The sequence below is a fragment of the Monodelphis domestica genome, chromosome 4, assembly GCF_027887165.1.
Source record: "Monodelphis domestica isolate mMonDom1 chromosome 4, mMonDom1.pri, whole genome shotgun sequence".
NCBI classification, from domain to species: domain Eukaryota; kingdom Metazoa; phylum Chordata; class Mammalia; order Didelphimorphia; family Didelphidae; genus Monodelphis; species Monodelphis domestica.
Window position 1 is genome coordinate 421,959,829 of NC_077230.1, and position 23,248 is coordinate 421,983,076.

At 54.2% G+C, this 23,248-nt stretch overlaps 3 protein-coding genes across 4 annotated transcripts; 1 reads left to right on the plus strand and 2 right to left on the minus strand.

Annotated features, from left to right (window-relative positions):
• Positions 1-525: 525 nt before the first annotated feature.
• LOC103102202 (very-long-chain 3-oxoacyl-CoA reductase-like) lies at positions 526-13,395 on the minus strand. Its single transcript, XM_056796363.1, has 11 exons — positions 13,088-13,395; positions 12,514-12,560; positions 12,096-12,171; positions 11,595-11,705; positions 11,449-11,516; positions 11,287-11,331; positions 11,168-11,202; positions 10,993-11,074; positions 1,459-1,524; positions 1,226-1,375; positions 526-768 (listed from the first exon to the last, which is right to left on the minus strand). Exons 1-11 carry the CDS (start codon positions 13,263-13,265, stop codon positions 661-663), a joined length of 966 nt encoding a protein of 321 aa, XP_056652341.1. The 5' UTR covers positions 13,266-13,395; the 3' UTR covers positions 526-660.
• A 119-nt stretch (positions 13,396-13,514) lies between these two features.
• On the minus strand, positions 13,515-15,254 carry BLOC1S3 (biogenesis of lysosomal organelles complex 1 subunit 3). The gene is made up of 2 exons (XM_056796364.1): positions 15,119-15,254; positions 13,515-14,200 (listed from the first exon to the last, which is right to left on the minus strand). Exon 2 carries the CDS (start codon positions 14,194-14,196, stop codon positions 13,606-13,608), a length of 591 nt encoding a protein of 196 aa, XP_056652342.1. The 5' UTR covers positions 14,197-14,200; positions 15,119-15,254; the 3' UTR covers positions 13,515-13,605.
• Positions 15,255-15,256: 2 nt separating this feature from the next.
• Positions 15,257-23,013, plus strand: TRAPPC6A (trafficking protein particle complex subunit 6A). 2 transcript variants are annotated; one of them, XR_008911632.1, is made up of 6 exons: positions 15,257-15,730; positions 19,829-19,896; positions 20,115-20,232; positions 20,647-20,834; positions 21,492-21,575; positions 21,806-21,832. XR_008911632.1 is itself a non-coding variant. In XM_056796365.1 (6 exons), exons 1-6 carry the CDS (start codon positions 15,647-15,649, stop codon positions 22,435-22,437), a joined length of 480 nt encoding a protein of 159 aa, XP_056652343.1. In that variant the 5' UTR covers positions 15,257-15,646; the 3' UTR covers positions 22,438-23,013. The 2 variants fall into 2 exon arrangements, 1 of the variants encoding a protein (XP_056652343.1); XM_056796365.1 differs by lacking the exon at positions 20,647-20,834 and adding an exon at positions 22,406-23,013 and having other exon boundaries at positions 21,806-21,899.
• Positions 23,014-23,248: the final 235 nt, after the last annotated feature.

Below are 23,248 nucleotides of genomic sequence, written 5' to 3' on the forward strand. Positions count from 1 at the left end.
GAGCTGGGGAGCTGCGGCTTTTGGGGTGACGCCCGGCTAGCTCGGCCTCGGGTTCCCGGCCAGCAAGAGGCTCTTGGACAAGGTGACCTCTGCGGCCCCTTCCGGCCTGACACTTCTGGGATTGGCGGCTCCCTCCTGGGTCCCCAGAGGCCCAGCGCGGAGACAGGAATTTGATTTGTTTCTTTGTTTTTCTTCCTCCAGGGGAGGGGGAGGGGAGCCAGCGAAAGGCAGCCAAGGGTGAGGGCCGAATGCTGCCCTCTGGGAGCCACCCTCCCCGCTCCGGGGCCTCTGCTCGTTCCCAGGGAGCGGCCTTGGGCTGCTGGCCACGCTGGGACAGAGAGGGTGCAAAGGCCGACTTTGAACCCAGGACCGCGGGGGAGGGCGCGCCTCCTGCCTCCCCTCGGCCCTCTGGAGGTCCCCTCGGACAAGGCCGCGTGGCTGTGGCTTCACACCAAGCGGGGGTGGGGTGGGGTGGGGGCGGGGAGGCGCTCGGCCGTCCGGTCGTTGACAAGCCGGAGATGGGAATGGCATTAACCCTTTATTAGAGCGAGCAGTGGCCGCGCACCGGAGGCGGGGACGAGCCCGCCAGCTTCTCGCCTTTTAAGCCCACCGGCGCCCCTCCCCCATCACAGCTGGCCCCGCCCCCCGCTCCGGGCTTCTTCAGGCTCTTCCGCATGCCCGGCGGAGGGGCGCCAGCCGAGCCCTCCAGAACGAGGCGGCTTTGATCAGAAAGAGGTAGTGAGCGCAGATGGGCTGCAGCAGCAAGCTCTGCAAAAGGGGGGAGAGGGGCGGCCAGGAGGCGGCCTGAGTGGGGCGGTTTCTTCATTTCACGAAGCCTTCCTCCATGGCCCCGCGTCCCTTCGAAGACAGGCCCGCGGCAAGGCCCGGCTGGTTCTCCGCCCCATGGGGTGTGACACGCTGGGCCTGAAACGCCCCCTGAGGCTCCTCCGCCCCCCCCCCCCAAGCTGCCTCCATTTTTCCTGCCCGTCCATCCAAAAAGCAGAGGTCCCTGCCCTAATGGGGAGGGCCAGGCAGGGCAGAGAGGCTCCAGCCTCCGACACTGACGAGCCGGGTGACTCTGGCCAAGTCATTTAACCGCCGCCGCCGGCCTCACTTTCCCCAACTGGAAAATGGAACCAATAACAGCACTTGCTTTCCCAGAGCCATCTGAGGCTCGAGGGCAGAGCCATGACGGTCTGGATCCCGGCAGCCCCGAGTCACTCACCTGGACAAAGTGCAGGAGGCACCCCGAGGTGTAGTCCCAGACGCCCACGGTGTCCAAGGCCTCCCGGACAAAGTCGTCAGACGACTTGATCAGGAATCTCCTGGGGGGGACGTCACACATGTTGGAGGAGATGGCCAGAGGGGTGATAGTCTGGAAGACGAAGCAGGCCACTCATCTCAGTCCTCGCCACCCCGGGGCCTCCCCCGCCAGCCCCACCAACCCGCTGGCCGCACCTGCACGGTGACTCCCGAAGTCTGATATTCTGCCGCCAGAGCCTGGGAGAAGCAGTTCATGAAGGCCTGCAGGAAGAGGCGGCCCCAGGCTGAGCAGGGAAGAGGATCTCAGGCCACACTGGCCTCCCGGGCTGACCCCTTGGGAGAGCGGCCATCCCCACCCCCTGGACGCTCTCCTCCAAAGAACTCCTGGGAAACCCCCTCTTAGAGCTCAGCCTCGGGCCCAGGCTCCGAGGGGAGAGCCGTCCCCTTCCCTTCCCTCTTAGAATCAATCCTGTGTAACAGTTCCAGAGCAGAAGAGGGCTGGGCAAAGGGGTGAAGTGACTTGCCCAGGGTCACCCAGCTAGGAAGTGTCCCAGGCCACATTTGAACCCAGGACCTCCCGTCTCTAAGGCCTCTTCACACCTTCCACCCACCACCCTCGCATGGGGCAGATTGGGCCTCAGGGAGCTGCCACTCTGGGCCCCTCGGGCCTGTCGGGTTTCACTTTCCTTCCTTCCTGTGTCTGCTGTGTGACTACCAGCCCATCGCTCAAGGCGGAGCCCAGAACTTGGGGAGCAAATATATTGATTATGGATGCATCCCGACGTCATTAGTAGTCACGTGATTACCCATAGTTCCTCCCCATCATACATGTGACCAGAATCACATAGAACCAGCGCTAATTGCATCGATGGGAACTCCATAATGGGCGCCATCAACTACATTGCATTTATCATTGATGATGTTTGTTGTGATATAATTATGCACGCAATTAATGGAATTAGGACCAAGAATCAGCTTATTATGCAATATCTCCTTAATATAATAATAATGACGGGATGCCCCGTTATAACAGAATTATTAGGCATGCTCTAATGGCTCAGAATAATATTCCTGTGATGTATGCTTATGATTGTGTTCATAGTAACCATAGTAACACGTATGGTTGTCATTTATCATATAATTAACCTGAATGTTATGGCTAATAGTTCTTATGATTATTGTGTATTATCATAATATTACTATATAATATTAATTATAATATAAACAATATATAATAAGTAATATCAGTGATTGTATTTCTTGTACTATAATTATATGCTATTATATGGCTAATATTAATAACTTGTATTCTATGTAGATATCATGATTATATATTAATAACTATTATTATAATGTTAATACTTTTATATTAAAATTCTATTTAAATATTTTATTAAAAAGAAACAAGGAGCTTCCATTCCATCCAGAAACCTGTGACTTCCCAGGATACCGCTGGCTGGCACCGGGAGTAGGCAGGACTTGGCTTCCAAGGAATCTGAGCTCCTATAGGGGCCTTAGTCACGCGCTGGCAGTGTGACTCTGGGTAAGTCCCTGAACCTCTGCCTCCAATTCCACATCTGTAAAATGGGCGCACTAAGAGCCCCTACCTGGCAAGACTGTTAGGAGGATTCTGGGGATCTGTGGGAAGCACTTGACCAACCTCTGAGTGTTTGTACTAAATTCCAGCTCACTGACTGGGGAAGTGCTGGTCTGGGGCAGGGGCTAGTCAGAGAAGGCTTCCTGGAGGCGATGACTTTTAGAAGAACAACAATCCTTCCTTCCTGTCTCAGTGTTGGCTCTAAGACAGAAGGCCAGGAAGAGCAGGGTGACCAGGGTTAGGGGACTCACCCAGGGTCACACAGCTAGGAGGGGTGAAGCCAAAAGGAGTCGACGGCGGTGCTGCTGGAAGGGTTTGGGAGGCGCCTGTCTGAGAGCATCCGGCGTCCCCTCAGCTCCCCTCAGCACCTTCTCCAGCTTGCTGGCATCCCCCCAAACCAGGGCTCAGCCTCTGATGAGCCTCTCCTTCGGGAAGGATTCCAAGAAGGAGGAATTTTTCATCCGCCCCTGAGCATTTCCTGTGTCATTCAAAGCCCAGGTCAGGGTTCTCCCTTCCAGGAAGCCCTTCCAGATCACCCAGGCCCCTCATTCATCTCCGGGCTTCATCTTCTTGGACTCCACCCAGCGCTCCCGCCTGCCAAGACCAGCTCCCCACTGCCCCCTTCCCTGCCCCCATCCAGTGTCATGAAGGGGGCACTGGCTGAGAGAGAACCAGCCTGGAGGCAGGGAAACCTCCCCGCTGCCTGCCTCAGTTTCCTCATCTGTAAAATAGGCGTCCTGAGAGACCCATCTCTGAGCTTGTGGTGAGAGATGAATCGGGATCATATTTGTAGGGTGTTTAACGTGGCACCCAGAGCTCGCCCAGACAAATCCGGGCCTCCTTTCCTGCCCCTCCCAGCTTTGGGCCAACCATATGTTTATAGCAACATTTCATCGGGGGCCTCTATCCAAATGGAGGATAACAGGCACGAGGCAAGGCCCCCTCCAAGCGGCCATCAAGCCATAAGTACTTCGCTCTGATTCTGGCCCATTTATGTCACACCTACTGTGTGTCAGGCACAGTGCCAAACACTTTACCATCTCATTGGATCCTGAAGACAACCCTTGGAGGAAGATCTATTATTAGGCCCATTTTACAGATGAGGAAACCCAGCAAGATGGAGATGAAGTGATTCGCCCAGGGTCACACGGTCAATAAGACTGCGAGGCTGCATTTGAAATGAGTCCTCCTTTCATCCATCCATCCATCCATCCTTCCTTCCATCCATCCATCTATCCTACCATCCTTCCATGTATCTCTCCATCCATCCATCCATCCATCCTTCCATCTATCTATCCATCTATCCATCCTTCCTTCCATCCATCCATCCTTCCTTCAACCCATCCATCCTTCCATCCATTCAACCATCCATCCATCCAACCATCCATCCATCTATCCATCCTTCCTTCCATCCATCTATCCATCCTTCCTTCCATCCATCCTTCCTTCAACCCATCCATCCTTCCATCCATTCAGCCATCCATCCACCCATCCATCCATTCATCTATCCATCCTTCCTTCTATCCATCCTTCCTTCCATCCATCCATCCTTCCTTCTATCCATCCTTCCTTCCATCCATCCATCCTTCCATCTATCTAGTCACCCATCCATCCTTTCATCCATCCATTCATCCATCCATCTATCCATCCAATCTATTGACAGAACAATTGAATACCCTCAGTGGACAAAGTACCAGGCTTGGAATCAGAAAGAACTGAATTCAAATCTGACCTCAGTCACAGATTAGCTGTGTGACTCTGGGCAAGTCACTTAACTCCGCTTCAGTTTTGTCTTCTATAAAACGAGCTGGCAAAGGAAACAGCAAAGCCACTCTAGTATCTTTGCCAAGAAAACCCCAGATGGGGTCACAAACAGTTGGAAATGACTGAAACGAATGAACATGATCACCAACCCAAAAAGGAAATAAAGGTTATTTTGGCAAGACCTGGCCTCGTTGAGTTCCTGCTGGCTCTCCGGGAATAATAGGCTGCTGCTTCTGGGCTCACCTTCTCTTAAATCACAGATTCTAGGAATCTGCCTTCTCTGAATCCCCCAAAGCTTGGAGCCTTGGGACAAGCCTAGCCATGCGTTCCAGCTTCCTTCCCTCCCAGGACCCATTTCCCTTTTCCTGGAGTGACAAGCAAGGCTTTTAGGCAAAGGAATTGTGGAACCGGAGGATATGCTAGAGTGGGCGGTCTCGGGGGGCCAGGTCAGAGCTCGGAACTGAAAGGATCAGAGCTGGGCACCACTTTGGAGCAGAACAGGTCAGGGATAAGAAGGGCCTTAAAGCACAGAACGTCAGAACTAGGAAGGTGGAGGCTGGACTCTCCCAACGCTCCCCTCCAAACAGCTGAAAGTAATGCCTCAAATCAAAGTCTTGAGCAGCAAAGCAGAAAGAAGGCCAGAAGGAGGCATTTCCCCTCCACAGACACCCCAGGAGGTCAGCAGGAACCGTCTGTAAGCCTGGGGTGGCCACAGCCCTGGAGCGGGGCAGGAGCCCCAGCAGTGCGCCTTGGAGGCAGCTGCGATGACAGCAATGGTGGCGGCTTCGGTAGCTCTCAGCCTTGACAGGGCGGGGGGATCCGCCGACTGGGCAGACCCTTGGCTGGCACTCCCTGACCACCCTACGGCCCATGAGCCGTTCTGGGTCCCGCAGAGGAGCAGGGGATCTGGTCAGAATTTCAGAGTCAAAAGGAAGAGTCAGCCCTTCCTAGGTAAAGGCCAGCGCGCTGACCAGGAGAGCAGCGGTCACTCCCCTCCCTGGATCACATGTTAGAAGCACCAAAAACTTGTAGATTCCCAGAACTAGCTCTGAAAACATTAGCCCCCAAAAGCCTGAAGGTTGGGACAGTGACCCCTCACCTCAAGGTAAGGAGAGCTCAACTTTAAATAAAGTTCAAGAGGGGCCGCAGGGTGGCTCAGTGGATTAAGAGCCTGGCCTCAGACACTTCCTAGCTGGGTGACCCTGGGCCAGTCACTTAACTCCGATTGCCTAGACCTTACCACTCTTCTGCCTTGGAACCAATACATAGTTTTTATTCTAAGAGGGAAGGAAAGGGCTTTTTAAAAATAAATAAAGTTCAAAGTCAAGAAACAGCCTAGGAGAATGAACAAACAACAATAACCCCCCAAAAGACTAAAAATCTGTTACAGTGGCAGGGAAGACCAAGATACAAACTCAGAGGCAGACAATATAAAAATAGCTACAAGCAAAGCCTCAAAGAAAAATGTTCATTGAATCCAAGGCCAGAAAGAATTCCTAGAAGAGTTAAAGAAAAAGATGAGTGGTAGAGAAAAAATTGGGGGGAAAATGAGTGATGCAAGAAAATAATGTAAAGAGAGTCAATAGCTTGGTAAAAGGCACAAAAAATATTGAAGAAAATAATATCTTTTTTTTTTTAAACCCTCACCTTCTGTCTTATAGTCAATACTGTGTATTGGCTCCAAGGCAGAAGAGTGGTCAGGGCGAGGCAATGGGGGTCAAGTGACTTGCCCAGGGTCACACAGCTGGCAAGTGTCTGAGGCCAGATTTGAACCTAGGACTTCCCATCTCTAGGACTGGCTCTCAATCCACTGAGCCACCCAGCTGCCCCCTTAAGTATTAAAAAAAAAAAAACTACTTGAAGATCCTAGAAACAGAGGGTAAAATAGAAATGGAAAGAATCTGTTGATCACCTCCTGCAGGAGATCTCAAAATAAAAATTCCCAGGAATATTGTAGTCAAATTTCAGAGTTCCTAAGTCAAGGAGAAAATATCGCTAACAGCCAGAAAGAAAGAATTCAAATATTGCAGAGCTGCAATCAGGATCTCATAAGATTTAGCAGTTACCACAGTAAAGGAGTGGAGAGCTTGGAATATGATATTCTGGAAGGCAAAAGAGGTAGGAGTAAAATAAAAAACAACCTACTCAGCAAAAAGGGAGTATAAGCCTTTTGGGGGCGGGGGGAGGGGGGGAGAAATGGATATTTAATGAAATTGAAGACTTCCAAGCGTTCCTGATGAAAAGGCCACAATCAAACAAAAATATAGGGCAAGAACAGAATCTATTATGTTTCTCCTGAAGCAAAAAAAAAGGCAGAGGTTGCATTCATGAAGTCAGGCAAAACAAGAGTAAAAATAGACCTAATTAAAAGAGAGAAGCAAGGAAACCACATTTTGCCAAAAAGTACCACAATGAAATAATATCAAAAATTTTACAGCAAATTTCTCTGATAAAGGCCTTGTTTCTCAAACATATATAGGGATCTGAATCAAATTTGTAAAAACATTAGATTTTCCCAAATAGATATAGTCAAATAGATAGAGTCCCAAATAGTCAAGGGATGTGAAAAGGACAGACGGCACCATGGATAGAGCTCTGGGCCTGGAGTCATCTTCCCGAGTTCAAATCTGGCCTCAGACACTTACTGGCTATGGGACCCTGGGCAAGTCACTTAACCATGTTGGTCTCAGTTTCTTTATCTGTAAAGTGTGCTGGAAAAGGAAATGGCAGACCAGTCTAGTGTCTTAGTCAAGAAAATCCCAGATGAGGTCACGAAGAGTCAGATGTGACTGAACAACACCAAAGGACAGGACTAGGTAGTTTTCAGAAGAACCCAAAGCCATCTGTAGTCATTTGAAAAAATCCACTTCACTATTGATTAGAGGCAGGCAAATGAAAACAACTCTGAGGCACCACCTCACACCTATTTAAAATGACAAATGTTTGAAAGAGATCTATTCGTGAGCTGCTGGTCAAGTAGTGGATGGGTCCAACCATTTTGAAGAATAATCTGGAACTACATCCAAAGAGTTATAAAACTGTGCATATCCTCTGGTCCAGAATATCACTCCAAAGTGACCCAAGGTGGGGTGGGAAAGGACCTCTCTGTTTGGCAAGCTTTAGAGCAGCTCTTTTTATGGTGGCAAAGAATTGAGCACTGAAGGGATGGATCTCATCAGTTGAGCGGTATGTGGTTGTAGTGGAACACGACGGCGCAAGAAAAGACAAGGGGATGGTTCCAGAAAAGCATGGTCGGGCCTATATAAAGTGAAGGAAGAAGAACCAGGACAGGAGATCATTGCAACACAATGATCCAAGACAATTGCAAAGGACTCATGATGAAATAAAATAACTTTATCCACCTCCAGAGAAATATTTGACAAACTCTGAGTGCAGCTTAAAGTACAATTCGCTCTTCTTTCTTTCTTTCCCTCTGTGATAGCTATCACACCTCCTTCCTTCCTTTCTTGCTTTCTTTCTCTCTCTTTTTCTTTCTTTCTCTCTCTTTTTCTCCTTCCTTCCTTCCTTCCTTCCTTCCTTCCTTCCTTCCTTCCTTCCTTCCTTCCTTCCTTCCTTCCTTTCTTTTCTTTCTCCCTTTCTCTTTCTCTCTTTCCTTCTTTCTCCCTTTCTTTCTCTTTTTCTCTCTTCCTTCCTTCCTTCCTTCCTTCCTTCCTTTCTCTTTCTTTCTTTCTTCTTTCTTTTTCTTTCTCTCTCTTTTTTCTTTCTTTCTTTCTCTATCTTTTTCTTTCTCTTTCTTTCTCCCTTTCTCTTTCTCTCTTTCTTCCTTCCTTTCTTTCTTTCTCTCCCTCCCTCCCTCCCTCCCTTCCTTCCTTCCTGCCTTCCTTCCTTCCTTTTTCTTTCTGTCTTTTTTCTTTCTCTCTTTCTTTCCTCTCTTTTTCTTTTTCTTTCTTTCTCCCTTTCCCTTTCTCTCTTTCTTTTTTCTCCCTTCCTTCCTTCCTCTCTTCCTTCCTCTCTTCTTTCTTTCTTTCTTTCTTTTTTGTTCTTTCTTTCTCTCTCTTTCTTTCTTTTTCTTTCTCTCTACCTTTTTCTTTCTCCCTTTCTTTCTCTCCCTTCCTTCCTTCCTTCCTTCCTTCTTTCCTTCCTTTCTCTTTCTCTCTTTTCTTTCTTCTTTCTTTTTCTTTCTCTCTCTTTTTTCTTTCTTTCTCTATCTCTTTCTTTCTCTCTCTTTCTTTTTCTCTCTTTCTCTCTTTCACTTTCTTTCTTTCTTTCTTTCTTTTTCTTTCTTTCCCTTCCCTCCTTCTTCTCTTCCCTCCTTCCTCTCTTCCCTCCTTCCTCCCTTCCTCCCTCCCTTCCTTCCTTCCTTCCTCTCTTCCTTTCTTCCTTCCTTCCTTTCTTTCTTTCTTTCTTTCTTTCTTTCTTTCTTTCTTTCTTTCTTTCTTTCTTTCTTTCTTTCTTTCTTTCTTTCTTTTTTTCTCTCTCTCTTTCTTTTTTCTCTCTCTCTTTCTCTCTCTCTCTTTCTCTTTCTTTCTCCCTTTCTCTTTCTCTCTTTCTTTCTCCCTTTCTTTCTCTTTCTCTCTCTCCCTTCCTTCCTTCCTCCCTTCCTCCCTTCCTTCCTTCCTTCCTTCCTTCCTTCCTTCCTTCCTTCCTTCTTCCCTTCCTTCCTTCCTTCCTGCTTTCTTGGAGTAATATAAATAATATGGAAATATGTTTTACATGATTTCACTGGATAATTGACATTATAATGTTTGCCTTTTCAGTGGGTGAGGAAGGCTGGGAGGGAGAGATAGAATCTGGAACTTAGAATTTAAAAAGAAAAGAATGCCATAAATAAATGAATTTTAAAAAATAAAAAGTCACCAAAATATACCATCAGTTCAATATACAAGAACAGGAATAATGATTATATTTGAATGGTGAATTTTCTTTCTCTACAGTTTTTTAAAAAGCATCTATGCTAAATCTGACAAAGGGGAAAACAAAGACTAGGAGGGGCTTTAGCGCATGCAAAGTCAGGGCCTGAGGACCTTGGAACACAGAATGTCAGGGCTTAGAATAGAAGGACAGAAAATCTCAGTACTAGAAGGATGCTTAGAAGAGAGAATAGCAGACCAGGGAGAGGCCTGGGAACAGAAAGGATCTGGGATGAGAGGCCTCAGGACACAGCAAGTCTGAAAGCGGGAGAGTCTTCAGAGAAGGGAATGCCAAGTTGGATGGGGAGAGCGCAGGGGCCTCAGAGGGCCAAACGTCTGAGCTGGGTGTGTTTGGGGGTCTTCGAACCGAGAATGTCAGAGCCGGCTATGTCTAAGCGGAGCGAACGCCTCTTCCGCATGACCCGCTTCTACGTGTGTGAAGACGCCGGATGTGCCCCTTCTGCCAACCTGCCAAGACTTTCCCAGCATCCCCCAGTTCCTTCCAGGAATCCACAGGCTCCCAGAGTGTCTCCCTCCCTTCCTCGCCCTGTTCCTAAGCTTCTGGACTTGGAAAGCTTGCCTCGACTCGCTGCCTCCTCTGAGACGCTCCTCAGCCTGGGGCCTCCTTCCGCCCCTCTCTCCAGCTGGAGCCTCCATTTGGTGAGGCTGTCTAGGCCGAGTTGCCTCTGTTTCACTCGCGGCCCTTTTCAGGACCGTCTGCAAGCCGAGGCGATGGCCCTGAGCCTGGGGCAAAGGCCGCCCGGGTGTTCCTGGGGCACGGCTAGTAACCGCACGTGCCCTGCCCTTTCAGGTGAGCTGGCGATGCCAAGAGAGGCCCAGAGTTCTCTGGCGGAGTGTGTCGGGAATTCTCACAGCAGCTCCCGACCTCGGAGAGCCCAGGCAAGGCGGGGAGGCCCCGTTCCTCCCCACAGCCTCCAACGCACACCTGGGGAGCCCCGGGGGTGGCAGATGCCCCTCCTCCCCCAACTGCCCCCAGAAGACCCTTGTCCGGCTGGCTTGTTCATCCTTCTCAAAGTTATGGTTGGCCCCTCGGCCCGGCCCTCTCCTCCAAGCTGCCAACAGGGCACCCAAACCTGGATTGGCTTCAGGTTACTCCACAAGGCTTTCAAGGAAATGAGTGCTGGGCCTATAGGGGAGTGGGCGGATGAGAATGAAGGGCACGGCTCTCAGAAAGGAACCTTAAGGGGGCTTCAGTGGATGGAGAGCCAGGCCTGGCAACGGGAGGTCCTGGGTTCAAATCTGACCTCAGACACTTCCTATCTGCGTGACCCTGGGCCAGTCACTTGACCCCCATTGCCTAGCCCTGACCACTCTTTGGCCTCAGAACCAATTCCCAGTATGGATTCCAAGACGGAAGGGAAAGGTTTAAAAGGAAAAGGGCTTTGGGGGGATCTCTGGGGCAGCCCGGGGCTCTCCGCTCTCCGGCCCTCCTCGAGGTCCGGTCTGGCCTGGGCGGTTGAGGAAGGCCGCACTTACCTTGGTGGCCCCGTAGAGAGCCAGGGCTGGGAATGGCTGTTTGCCGGCCTCCGAGGAGACGTTGATGATCACTCCGCGGCCCCTGCAGCGTGCGAGAAGGAACCGAGGACAGGGAAGTGCAAGGCTGCGGAGCGCGGGCCGTGCGCAGAGGGGACGAGGGGCGACGGGCCCTCACCTGGCCACCATGGGAGGCAGGACGATGCGGGTCATCTGAGGACAGAGGCAGGCCTGACGCTCGGCTCCCGGCCCTCTCTGCCCGCCTCTCCAGCCCTCCCTTCCGCCCGCCCGCCTCACCTGCAGCATCGACAGCACGTTACAGTTCAGCATGTCCGTCAAGTCCTGGGGAGACCGAAAGCGCGCCTTATGTGCTGCCCCCCCGCCAGCGGGCAGCTAGGGAGGAGGATGGCGGCTGGGGAGAGCGGAGGGCCCGGGTGCCACGAGCCTGCCCTGCCCTACCTTGCTCAGGTTCTCCGAAATCAGGAGCTTCCCCATGGTCTTTTGGTAAAATCTGCCCACGTTGTTGACTGCAAGAAAGCAAGCGAGTCCTGAAAGCGGGGTCACTGGGGGATTCTGGGGTGAGCTGGGGAGGGAAGAGGGGCTACCTAGGACGCCGACATCTAGGCCCTCCAGGGCAGTCTCGACGGCCTCGTAGATCTCTGGGCCTCCACTGAAGTCCACCTGGACGATCCTTGTTTCCTGACCGTGGCATCTCTCTAGAGGAAAACGCGGGCCCTTTGGACGTGGAATCACCCAGACCCCCTCCTCGTTTTACAAATGAGGGCAGGCTCGGAGAAGGCATAGCACGGACTGGTCACCCAGCCACAGTGGTAAGAGGCCAAGTTGTGGCTCCGTGGATGGAGAGCCAGGAGGTCCTGGGTTCAAATGTGGCCTCACACTTAGCTGGGTGACCCTGGGCAAGTCCCTTAACTGCCTTTGCCTAGCCCTTCCTGCTCGTCTGCCTCGGGACCAATAAATAGTATCTAAGAGAGAAGGGAAGGGTTAAAGAAAAGAGGCCACGTGGAGTTCTGCCCAGGCCGGGTTCCCAATGCCATCATGGCGCCTTGCCCAACCCCGGGGGTGCCCTGTGCCTCTCGTGCCCTCACCGATCTCCTCTGCCTCCCGACGTAACTTGTTCAGGTCCCTGCTGACTAGTACGATGTTGAGGCCTCTCCGGGCCAGCTGTGGCAGGAGAAAGGGGAATCGGAGGGAATGGGCACTGGCCCCACCCACAGGAGGTTCCAGGGGACCCACCCAAAAAAGCAGAGGCCTATGGGGCAAAGGGCGATATGGGGGAGGTCAGAGGAAGCCAGTGCAAAAATGGGTGTCTCCACACACTTTAATCATTACATTTTTAGATGTTTACTTGGAAATCCCTGTGCAAACGTATGGCCCGAGGGGCCAGGACATGAGCAGGACACACATACGGAGGTGGGAAATGCCAAATGCAGGGGGCCACACATGTGGATGGAACCCGCCTACAGGCGGGCCACGGCCAGGGACCTCAGAGCAGACCCTCCTTACCTCATGAGCATAGCTTCGGCCGATTCCACTTGTAGCCCCGGTGACCACTGTGGGAGGACAGAGGCTGGGAGTGGGGACTTCTGGGGGATCCGTCAAATTAGAGGCCCCAGGAAGGGAGCCTGTACTCTCCCCCTCCCCTGGACCAGGAATTGGAAAGGCCCTGGCACGATCCAGGGGGGCCCGGGGAGGAAATGGCGTCCTGCCCACGGGTGCGAGGGGCCATGCCGACCACTCGGGCACCCACGTACAGCACGCAGCCTCAGAAAGCAGAAAGCTCGGGAGCGAATGCTTGAAAGGACTTTGGAGTCATCGTCCAGGCCCAGCCCCCTTTCCACCCACCAAAAACCCGCCTGTGGCCCAGAGAGTGGAGGAGCTCCTTGGGGTCACCCTGGGGATTGGGGCGGCCAGCCGGGGGAACCCAGGGTGCACCAGTAACTTGCCCGGGGGTCACAAAGTCAGCAGAATGACAGCTTCCAATCCCGTCCTCCACGTGGGGTCCAGGACTCTTCGGAGGCAGCCCCTTGAGCCCTGTGTGCAAACCCCATCCCTTCCCCTCCCTCCCTTCCCCACATACCAGCCCAAGCCCCTTGCTTCCTGAGGGAGATCCCAAGGCCCAGGCCAAGCCGGGGCAGCCCATAGACTAGGAGGACGTGGCCGAGCCACAAGGTCCCCCGCAGGAGCCACCAGGCTGCGGCGAGGGCACCCAGCACTTCCAGGGCAGAGCCCCCTGGCACCTGCTCCCAGGGCACCATCTTCAACTGGCAGGACTGCAGAACCCAGAGGGAGGTCACCTGAACACCTGGGTCCTAAGGTCCTTCTGAGATGGGAGGCTTCCGGCCCACAGATATTGTGGCCCCGCAAATGGGCTAGTAAGCCAAAAGCAGGGCTCAGATGGGTGGTGGAAACCGGCGGAGAAGAGCCACAGCGCCCCCTGGCGACTAGAACAGGTCGGGCAGGTCGTCCCTCCCTCTCATGCCCCAGACCCAGGACACTGAGCCAGCTTTGCGCAAACACACTTTATTGAACCCTGGTGATGCGGCTCCCGGCTCCCCGCCCTCAAAGCCCGAATCCCCAGCGCCCTTTGGCCAGAACCTAGGCCCGAGGGCTGGGGCCCGGCTCGACGGGAGCTCTAATGTCAGGCAGCAGGCGGCAGCCAGCCACGATGTCCAGGCGCTCAGCCAGGGTGCATAGGTCACTTCGGGCCAAGCGGATGCTGTGTGCTGCCGCCATGCCCACAGCCTGCGCAGCGGCCAGGCGAGTGGCCAGGCCGGCCACATCGCGGCTGGCCCGCCGGTACACCCCACGCACGGCGGAGCTCACGTCGTGGCCCAGGCGGGCCTGGCTCTCAGCCAGCCGGTGCTGCAGCAGGGAGGCCCGTGATGAGAGCGCAGGGGCTGCGGGAGTCTCCTCTGCTGCCCACTCTGGGCCCCGGAGCACCACGAGTGGGGGAAGATCTGCGTGGGCCACTAGGGTCGCAGGCTCCTCCTCATCCTCTGAGTCTGTCTCGGCTGCCTCCCCGGCCACGCGCAGCCCGGTGGGGCGACCCCGGCAGAGCGGAGCTGAGCCCAGGTATAGCTCCTCTTCTTCTGACGACGATGCCCCCGAGTCTGTCTCAATCGCCTCCCCAGGCACCATGGTCCCTGGGCGCCGACCCCTCGATCCCCCGACCTTCCGTGTAGCCATTGTGCTGTTGGGGAGAGGGAGCATGGAGCGTCACTCCAGGAGGGAGTCATGGGGGAAAGGAGGGGAGGGGTCAGGCCAGGGGCCCCACTAGAGAAGAGACATAGGGTGGGCTGGGGGGACGGGCCAGGCTGAGGGGGTCTCTGGAGGGCCCTGGTGGAAGGCACTCCAGCAAGCACAAGGACATCGACACACTGGCACAGAAGTCATGTGGGGAGACCTCTAAGGAGGGAGGTCCCCAGCCCCCATCCAGGAACCAGAAAGGGGCTCTGCACCAAAGGGGAGAAAGCAAAGGAGTCACCCAACTAGTGCAGCTCCTAGCATCTAAGGAGGCTTTGGAGCAGAAGGCTGGGTAGCAGTGGCCGAGTCACTGCAAAAAGTGACCAAGGGAGACTGTGGTGGGAGGAGAGATGGAACTGCAGCGTTCCCAGAGGAGGAAGGTCCCTAAAGAAGGAGAGGTGGGATGTACCAGGGCCCATAAAGAATGGGAGGGGGAAACGGAGGGTGGGGGTGGGGAATGGCAAAAGGGAGGCTCATGGGAGAGCGAGAGGTAAAGAAACAGATGGGTGAATAGGGAGAACGGTAAGGGGAGACTCGGAGCCGGGAGCTTTATAGAGGGAAGGGAAAGAATCAGAGATAGGGCGAGGAATTAGGAAGGGGATGTCATAGGGGGAGAATCAGGGGCGGGGTGTCTTGGGGAAGAAAATCAGGGAAGGGGTGACGGGGGTGGGGGTGGGAAGAATCCAAGGGTGGGTATGGGGAGGCGAGCGTCCTGGGAGGACGAACAGAATTAGGTAAGGAGATGGTTTTGGGGTGGGGGAGCCCTTTCTCCCTCCCCCCACAGAGGTTTATAGACAGAGAAGGGTGGGTGCACAAGAGACTGGTTTCTGGCAGAATCCCGTCAATCTCCGCGAGAGGTAGGTACCGGGAAACTGGAGCTCCAAGCCGGCGTTTTCCCCACTTGCAGCCTTCCGGGATTGGAAGGGAGGGGCAGTCACGTGGGGGCAGGTCGGGAAGGGACTTTTCGGATTCTGCCAATGAACAAGGCGGAACTGCCGCTTCAGTTAATGACGTGTAAAGGATTGGTGGATGGAAATCCAATTGACCAATAGGGACACAGAGAGGAGCCATTTAACCCCGCCCAGCATCGGCCATGTGACGATAGTGGAACAGTGGAACAGTTGCTAACGATCACGTGGGAGATGACTTGTCCTATGAGCATTAGCTGGGCAGGCCGGAAGGGAGGAAGACGAGGCCGGGATTCACGTGGAAATCGCCCTGGACCAATAGAAGCGTGTAGAGGGCTCTGAACCTGGAGCAAAAGAGTTGCGTATGTCACGTGGTTCTGTCTTGAACCAATGGAAGCATAGGATGCTGCTACGGTGGGCGTGACCTGAGCAACCGCAAGGGGGGGTGGAGCTATCAGTGACAGCTGGAAACGGAAGCGCTGGCGATGGCGGACGAGATTCTTTTCCAGCTCTTGCACACTGAAGTGGTAGCGGCCGCGTATGGCGGGGGCCGCGGCTCGGGAGACGAGGTGAAGCCAGGAGGGCCTCTCTCTCTCGTGTCCTCTCCACCTTCGCTCCCCTTCCCTTTTCTTCCTTTCCTTTCTCCCCCTTCTCTCTTCCCTTTCCTCTCCTCCTTCCCTCTCGCCTCCTCTCTCCTCCAAGTTTCTCTTCTCTTCTCACCCTTTCTTTCCCTTTTGCCCTTCTTCCCTCCCTCCGCGTCCCCCCTCCTTCATTTTTTACACTTCCCTCTTTCCCCTTTTATTTTCCTCCTCCCCCTTCTCCCTCCTTTTATCCTGCTTCCAGTCTCCCTCCCCTCCTTCACATCTCCCCCTCTTCCTAATTCTTCCTCCCTCTTACCCTTTCCCAGCATACCCTGTTCTCTCTCTTCTTCCAATCTATCAGTCAGCCAGTGCATTTTTTATTAAGATCTCTTGAACACTTGATGTTAGAGATAGGTGTCATGGAGGTTGGGAAAAAGAAAGCATGCACATAGAGCACATTGTGTCCGATGAACATATATATGCATATAGCAGCAAGGTAGCAAAGTAGATAGAGAGCCAGGCCTGGAGTCAGAAGATCCTGGATTCAAATACAACCTCAGATACTTCCTAGCTGTGTGACCCTGGGCAAGTCACTTCACCCTGTTGGCCTCAGTTTGCTCATCTGTCAAATGAGCTGGAGAAGTTTGTAACAAACCACTCTAGGATCTTTGCCAAGAAAACCTCAAAAGAGACCCCTGAAAAGTCAGACAGACTGATAAAAATAACAACAATATGAAGAAAGGCTCTAGAAAGGAAAGGCATTTGAGCTTGGGAAGTTAGGGGTGAGGAAAGAGTCACCTGCAGTCTTTGAGGGGTCAGCCTGTACAGGAACAGGAGATGGTCTGTCTTGGGCAGGTCACTAAGCAGGCCAGTTGAGCTGAAGTGCAGAGTGCTTGAAGAGAGGAGCAAAGTGTAAGCATCCTGGAAGGAGGTGGGACCTGGCTTGTGAAGAAGGGCTTTCATTGCCAAAATGCGGTTTCTGTTTCATCCTGAGATAGCAGGCCATGTGACACCCAGCAGAGGGAAGCTTTGGGGACAGAACAGTGACCTAGTCTTGTGCTTAGAGTATCTGCTTGACAACTGTGTGGAGGAAGAGGGATAGAAAGATGTAGAGAGACCAATGAGAAGAGTTCAGACAAGAGGTGAAAAGAAGCTGGCCTAGGGTGCTTGGAGTTGGGGAGATGTCCATGTAGAATCTAAGGCTTGGCAGCTGCTTGGCCAGAAGGGAGGTAGGAGAGATCAGGAAGCCTGGTTGACTCCCAGATTGTGAACTTGGCTTGATGGTGCCTTTCACAGAAATAGGGAAGTGAGGATGAAGGGTAAGGTTAGGGAGAAAGGCTGAATTCGGTTTGGCATATTTGGGGTTCCAGATGGCTATGGGTCGAGATGTCCAGTAGACATTTTGGAGAGATAGGAGTTGGCCAAGAGATAAGGACTGGCAATGGAGACTTAGAAATCTGGTTTACAGGTGATAGTGGTGTCTGTGGGAGCTAATGACATTCCCAGGATTAGAGAAAAGGCCCAGGATAAAACCTAAGGACCCTGGCTGGCCCAAAATCAGGAAGGAGGGGAGTACCCAGGAGGTGGTCAGCAGTGCCTCCTGTGCAAAGGATTGAGGGCTAAGAAAAGACCAGTGGATTGCTACTGAAGAGATCACTGATGATCATTATTTACATGTTAGAAACAAATTAAGAGGAATTGAGTCGCCAGAACTTCTCCATCAAGTGTCCATTTTGAATATGCTTGGGTAGGCCCATGTGCTCTCCCCTGTTTAGACCATGAGCTTCTTGAAGGCAGAGACTGTTTTAACTTTACCTTTGTAGCCCTCCTCCCCAGTGCCTGGCACATAATAAGAGACTGAATGCTTGCTGATAGACTGAGGCCAGTATTCAGAAGCACCAAAAGCAGGTAGATCACTGTTTCCAGAGTTCGGCTGGAAAAGGGCAGGCAGATCTATTGGACAGTAGCTTCACGGAGCAGTGGGCCTAGTGAGGGATGAAGTATGGAGGAGATGGAGAAGCGTTTGTAAGAAACAAAGAAGGAACAAGGAGAAGAGATTGAAAATTAGAGGTGGGGGAGGTGGACCTGCTGGAAGAGATGAAGGGAGGTGGGATCAGGGCAGGAGTGGAAGGGGCAGTGGGAAAGAAAGAAGGCCTGACAGCCTCTGAATGTGGAGCAAAGGTTGTTGAATGAACCAGAGGGGATTGGAAAGATTTGGAACAGACACTGGGTGTTTTAGCAGGGCAGAGTCTGAGGCCTGAACGTGGCAGGAGATCTGAGGGTCGAAGTTTTGTAACAAGCTAAAGAGGAAATGATTGAGGAAACAAAGGTTCGATCTTTGGAGCATAGCAATTTATTAAGTAGCGCATACCAATTGCCCAACCAATCAAGCCCAGGCCCCTTCCTCAGCTTAGGACCAGACTCAAAATACAGGGGGAGACAGAACTTTAATACAGGTGAAACAGTTAATCAAATAAAGCCAATCGGCCTTAAGTAATCTGATTTCTACTTGGATGAAAGAACTTTGCAAGTTGGGAAGGGGAAGAGTGGACAGATGCAATTCCCTGAATTCAGGGAAAGAAGTGTCATGCCTCCCCAAGTGTCAGTGACCAGGCAAAGGAACACAGAAGCAGTAACTGGTCAGTTTGGGGCCAGTTTTCAGGTAAGACATGGATTGCTTGAGACTTGAGATTCATTGTGAGAAAAGTCCTCGCGCGGTCTTGGGCTGTGTCTCTGGTCAGCAGCAGCCGGGTTCTTGGTGAAGGGTCTCTCAGCAGCAGGCACAAGCAGTCCAGCTTCCCAGCCACAAAGGGCTGCAGTGCTCAAACGCTGCAATCAGCTTTTCTCCCAATTCCCACAACTGAGTAAACTTTTCTCACAGGACAGAATTTGGATCAGGCTCACAATTGACTAGGAAAGAGACCTGAGCTAGTTGCAGAATTGAGTCACAAGATGGAGTCAGTGGAGGTCACCCCATGCTGTCCCGATCCCCTCCATTTTCTCAGCCTGGAATGACTCCAGCTGCCCAGCAGGTTCTGCCCACTCCTTCCAGGCCTTCCAACTTCCCTCGGCTGGGGGCCGCATGGCCCGGTGGCAGGTCCCTGCAAGGGAATAAAAGAGGAAGGTAAGCCAGCTGAGCTGGAAGGCCCCCTCCAGCTCTGGCTCCTCTCTCTCAAATGGAAGCTTCCTCCTAGGAGGATGTGTTTGGATGCCCAGGGTGCACTGCCACCCACTGGATGGGCTTGATGGCTGCTGCTTCTTCCTTCCTCCTCTTCCCCTCCGTCCTGACCTGCCATCCTTCCCTTTCTCCTGGGCTCCTGCTTCTCCCCTCCACCTGACCCTATTTTCCTCAGACCCTGGCCCTTGCCTTTTCTTGTCCCACCTCTGTCTGCCCCTTCCCGATTTGGGCATTCACCGCTAAGAGGGTGCCAGAGATGGGTGGGATGATCTGAGCCCAGGCGAGCACATCCCTGATAGGTGGGGAGAGGAAGCCTGTTCCTGCCCCTGGTACCTTCCCAGGCCCACTCAAAGTACACTGAGCTCTAGGGTGTCACCAACAGCCCTGCAGTTAGCTGGGTGCTGCCTAGTATCCAGCCGGGGCCACCCCCTGCATCTCAGGACTGACTAGTGTGTTTGGGGATTGGATTGGGTGCCTGTGAAGGGTTTATGGGAGGAAGGAAGGGTTGGCAGAGAGAGGAGTCCAGGGTCCAGCTGAGGGTGGACTTACCAGCCTGTGTCTCCCCGATTTGACTCCCTCACAGAACACTGGGAGCCCCTAGAGCAGAGCAAGAGGGCAGGGATTATCAGCCAAGCCTTTTTCTGGGAGGTGAGAGTCTTGGATTCTCCCTCTGGCCTGCTGTGTGACCTCTGGTGCCTCCCTTGCCCTCTCTGGCAGTTTGCCAGTCTGTGAAATGAGGGGGTGGAATTAAAGGTGCCTCAAGGCCCTTCCAGCTCTAGGCGAGTCCTTTTCCTTTCTTCACTCATCCTTCATTTCTTCTTTTGGGGGGTGGGAGGAACAGTGGGGAGGGGAGGCGCCCAGAGTTGGTGGCTCCAACTGAGCCCCCTTCTCCCCACTCCCTCTCCTAGGGACAGAGGACAGGCCTGACAGTCCTAGAGGGCATGGGCTTCCGCGTGGGCCAGGGCCTGGCTGAGAGGTGAGAGTCAGGGCTGGCTTTGAGAGGTTTGGGGCTCCTTCTCCCGTGTGTTTCTCCTTCTACAAGGGTAAAGCTCCCCAATTAGTGGTTACTGGCAGCCCCCAGGGGACGAGGAGCCAAAGTGGGTGGTGGAATGAGGCCTCCTTTCCCCTCCCTGAAAACTCCGGGGGCTGGGCTGGATTCCCATTCCAGAATCAGAAAGCCTGTATTTCACCCAGGCTGCCCCGAGGGGCCCTGGCCTTCAGGGAGGAGCTAGATACCATCAAATTCCTTTGCCGGGACCTGTGGGGGGCCGTGTTCCGGAAGCAGACGGACAACCTCCGGACCAACCACCAGGTAGGTGCTGGGCAGTCAGAGGTGCGCCTCAGCTCCGGCCTTTCCCTGTTCTTCATTGCCTTCAAGAACTATCCGTCCCAGCATACTATCTCGAAAGGTTCTCGGCTTCAAATGGAGACCCTGAATGAGTCCTTTTCCATCTGAGGCAGTGGAGAAAGTGCTGGGCTGGCAGCCAGGGTGGGCCCAAGTCCAAATCTAGTCTCAGACACTTCCTGGCTATATGACCTTGGACAAGTCCCTTAGTCATCCCTTTAGTTTTTTCTTCTTTAAATGGGAATAATAACAGCACCTGCCTCTCCGGATTTGCTGTGAACATAAATGAAATCACATTGGAAAAGTGCCTAGCACAGAGCCTAGAGCATAGTAGGGGCTTAATAAATTCTTATGTCTTCCCTTTCCTTCCTTCTTTGTCAGCTTCTCCTTTGTAAAGTCGGGATAACAGCCTCTTCTGTGCCCCCGCATGGGGCGCCTTCCCTGCCCCAGCCCCAGCTCCAGGACCAGGGGGCATCACGAGCGCCCTGGGGCCAGGCAGGGCCCGAGGACCACCTGGGAAGGGTTCCGTGGGCGTATTGATGCCAGGCCGGCCTGGATTGCTCGTTTTGGTGATTGTCTAGATCCAGAAAGGGGCGAGGGAAATGCGAATGGCCCTCACGGCGTCGGGCAGCTGGCTTAGACACGCGGTGGCAGGGGGGCAGTCTGCTGCCCATTAGAGGCCTGGGCTGCCAGCCTGTGCCCCACCGGAGGAGGGAGGGGAGCCGGGACGCCAGATCTAGCGAGAGGGAAGTCATTTGTAGTCACCAGATGGGAGGAACGAGGCGGGCTGGGCCTGGGGTTGCTTCTTCCAAGAGCCGATGTCCCTCTGCACTGACTGGGGTCATCCCCTGGAAGCCTGGCGAGTGTGCGGCGGGGTGGGGGAGTGACAAGCCTTACTTGGAGGGCTTGGGGGAGGCGGCGGCAGCAGGAACTCTGGGTGACACAAGGTGGGCACCTCAAGGCGGCAGGTGGCCTTTATCGGGGCGATGGAAGAGCAGGATCTGAGGCGGCCTGGGGGGCCTCTGAGGGCACTACGTGCCCGGCGTCTGGGATTCCGGATCACGGCCTAAATGGGCAAATGGGGTCCCAGGGGGCTGGCTGAGAACTGGGACTCAGTGAGGAAAGTTCTCCCAACGACCCTTGCCACTGCCCGCCATTAGGGTTGGGGATGGGCAGAGGAAGGCGGGAGGAGGAGCCCAACTCCAGCCCCATTTCCTCCCCTCCAGGGGACCTATGTCTTGCAGGACAACAACTTTCCCCTGCTCACGCAGATGGCCTGGGGCCAGCAGTATTTGGAAGAAACACCCAAGGTTAGGAGGGCTGGGGTGGCGGGGAGCTTGGGCCCCCCTTCCCTTCTCTGCCTCCTCTCTCGCTACCCCATGGACCTCAGTGGCTTTCCCTTTTCACCGATGGCAGGCCTGGCCTCCACGAGACAAGAGTGGAGCGCCAGGGGCATCCCCCTGCCCCACTGAGTCACTTGGAGTGCCAGGAGGCCCCTGGGCTTCCCGCAGGGCTCCTAGCCATCTGTCTCCCCCTTCAGTTTCTCGCCTTCACCTGTGGCCTTCTTCGGGGTACCCTCAGCGCCCTGGGCATCGAGAGCTCCGTCACGGCCAGCGTGGCCTCCCTGCCTGCCTGTGAGTCTCGTGGGGAGGATGAGGAGGATGGGGACAGATGGGAAGCAGGCAGAGAGTCCGCCAGCCTGGAGCGGGTTTGGGACAGGGCCCCAGGGCGCTCCTGAAGCCGCCAAGAGCTCCGAGCGCCCAGCCTCTGGTTTCCTGCTTTCCAAGTCAGGCTGAATTGTCATTGGGCCACAGAGGCCCGACTCCGGGCTCCCTCCACTGCCCAGAAGGGAAGCAGGGCCGGGCCAAGGCCGCCCCACTTCCCGGGCGTAGGGCTTCAAGGCATCGTTTTGAGATGAAACCAGAGCCCAGAGAGGTTCAGTCACCTGGGAAGGAGTCAGTGGGCACAAGGACTCGAACCCCAGGCCTCTGAGGGCACATCCAGGGCTGCTGCTCCTGGGCCAGACTGGGCAGCCCCTTGACCCCCCAGCATCAGAGATGGGAAATGGCTTGGCTCATCCCCCACCCCCCAGTCACCCCTTCTGCCTCCCCTCCTGACCAGCTGCCTTTCTTCGTTCTAGGTAAGTTCCAGGTGGTGATTCAGAAGGCTTGAAAGGCCCCAGGCCCGAGCATCGGCCCTTCCCCACCTGCCGAGGCAGGTTCTGGGTCCCGGCTCAGGGCCGGAAGAGCGGGGTTAGGGTTAGCGGGAGTCACCCCGTCTTCAGTGCTTCCTGTTTCAAATAGAGAGTTTACAGGGCTTTCCCTGGATGCACAACAGCTCTGGAAATCAGTTAGGCAAATGCACTTCTCCCCATTATACGGAGAAAAAACCGAGGCTAATGGAAGGGGAAGGGTTCTGCTGCCAGGAAATGTCGCGGGTCAGAGCCAGGGAAGAAGACGGTGAAAGGGGGAGAGCTGGGCGCAGTCTTGAGGAGGTTGGGGGGGGCTCGAGGCCTCCGTCGCAGCCTGCGTCCCTCCCAAGTGGGCCTCCACAAGGAGGTCGGGGCCTTCCTGCCTCCTGGAGCGGCCCAGCTGTCGGAGAGTCGGTTTTTAGGATCTCCTCCTTCGGGGACCAAGTGGAACAGCTCCGCGTGAGCCGGGGTGTGATCTGCGGCCTCTGCCCCCTTCTGAGGGAGGGGGCAACGGCCTCCCCCAGCGAATAAAGCCAGAGCTTCGGCCTGCCTCGGGACCTTTTTCCGGCCTGGTTTTTCACGCGCTGGGAGGGGCCGCGGGCGAGGGCAGAGCCGCCCCCACCCACAGACACAATAGGGAGCCAGCTGGGTGTCACCAGAACAATGGGACAGAGTGTGACCCAGCAGGTGGCCCCACGCAGGCCAGGCTGGGGTGGCCAGTTTCTGGGCCAGGGAGGCGGCGGAGGATCTGGGGAGCCCCTCGGGAGCCCAGGGGTCGGCGGCCAGAGCCGA

Bases quoted from the DNA above. Each gene is read 5' to 3' on its own strand.
- LOC103102202 (XM_056796363.1), bottom strand. From the start codon at position 13,265: ATGGTGCCCTGGGAGCAGGTGCCAGGGGGCTCTGCCCTGGAAGTGCTG. The intron at 11,203-11,286 runs GTGAGGCGGGCG...CTCTGTCCTCAG, and splicing joins ACGTGCTGTCGATGCTGCAG to ATGACCCGCATCGTCCTGCC. The intron at 769-1,225 runs GTGAGTGACTCG...CCCCTTTTGCAG, and splicing joins GCCTCCTGCACTTTGTCCAG to AGCTTGCTGCTGCAGCCCAT.
- BLOC1S3 (XM_056796364.1), bottom strand. From the start codon at position 14,196: ATGGCTACACGGAAGGTCGGGGGATCGAGGGGTCGGCGCCCAGGGACC.
- TRAPPC6A (XM_056796365.1), top strand. From the start codon at position 15,647: ATGGCGGACGAGATTCTTTTCCAGCTCTTGCACACTGAAGTGGTAGCG. The intron at 20,233-21,491 runs GTAGGTGCTGGG...CCTCCCCTCCAG, and splicing joins ACCTCCGGACCAACCACCAG to GGGACCTATGTCTTGCAGGA. The intron at 21,900-22,405 runs GTGAGTCTCGTG...TCTTCGTTCTAG, and splicing joins CGTGGCCTCCCTGCCTGCCT to GTAAGTTCCAGGTGGTGATT.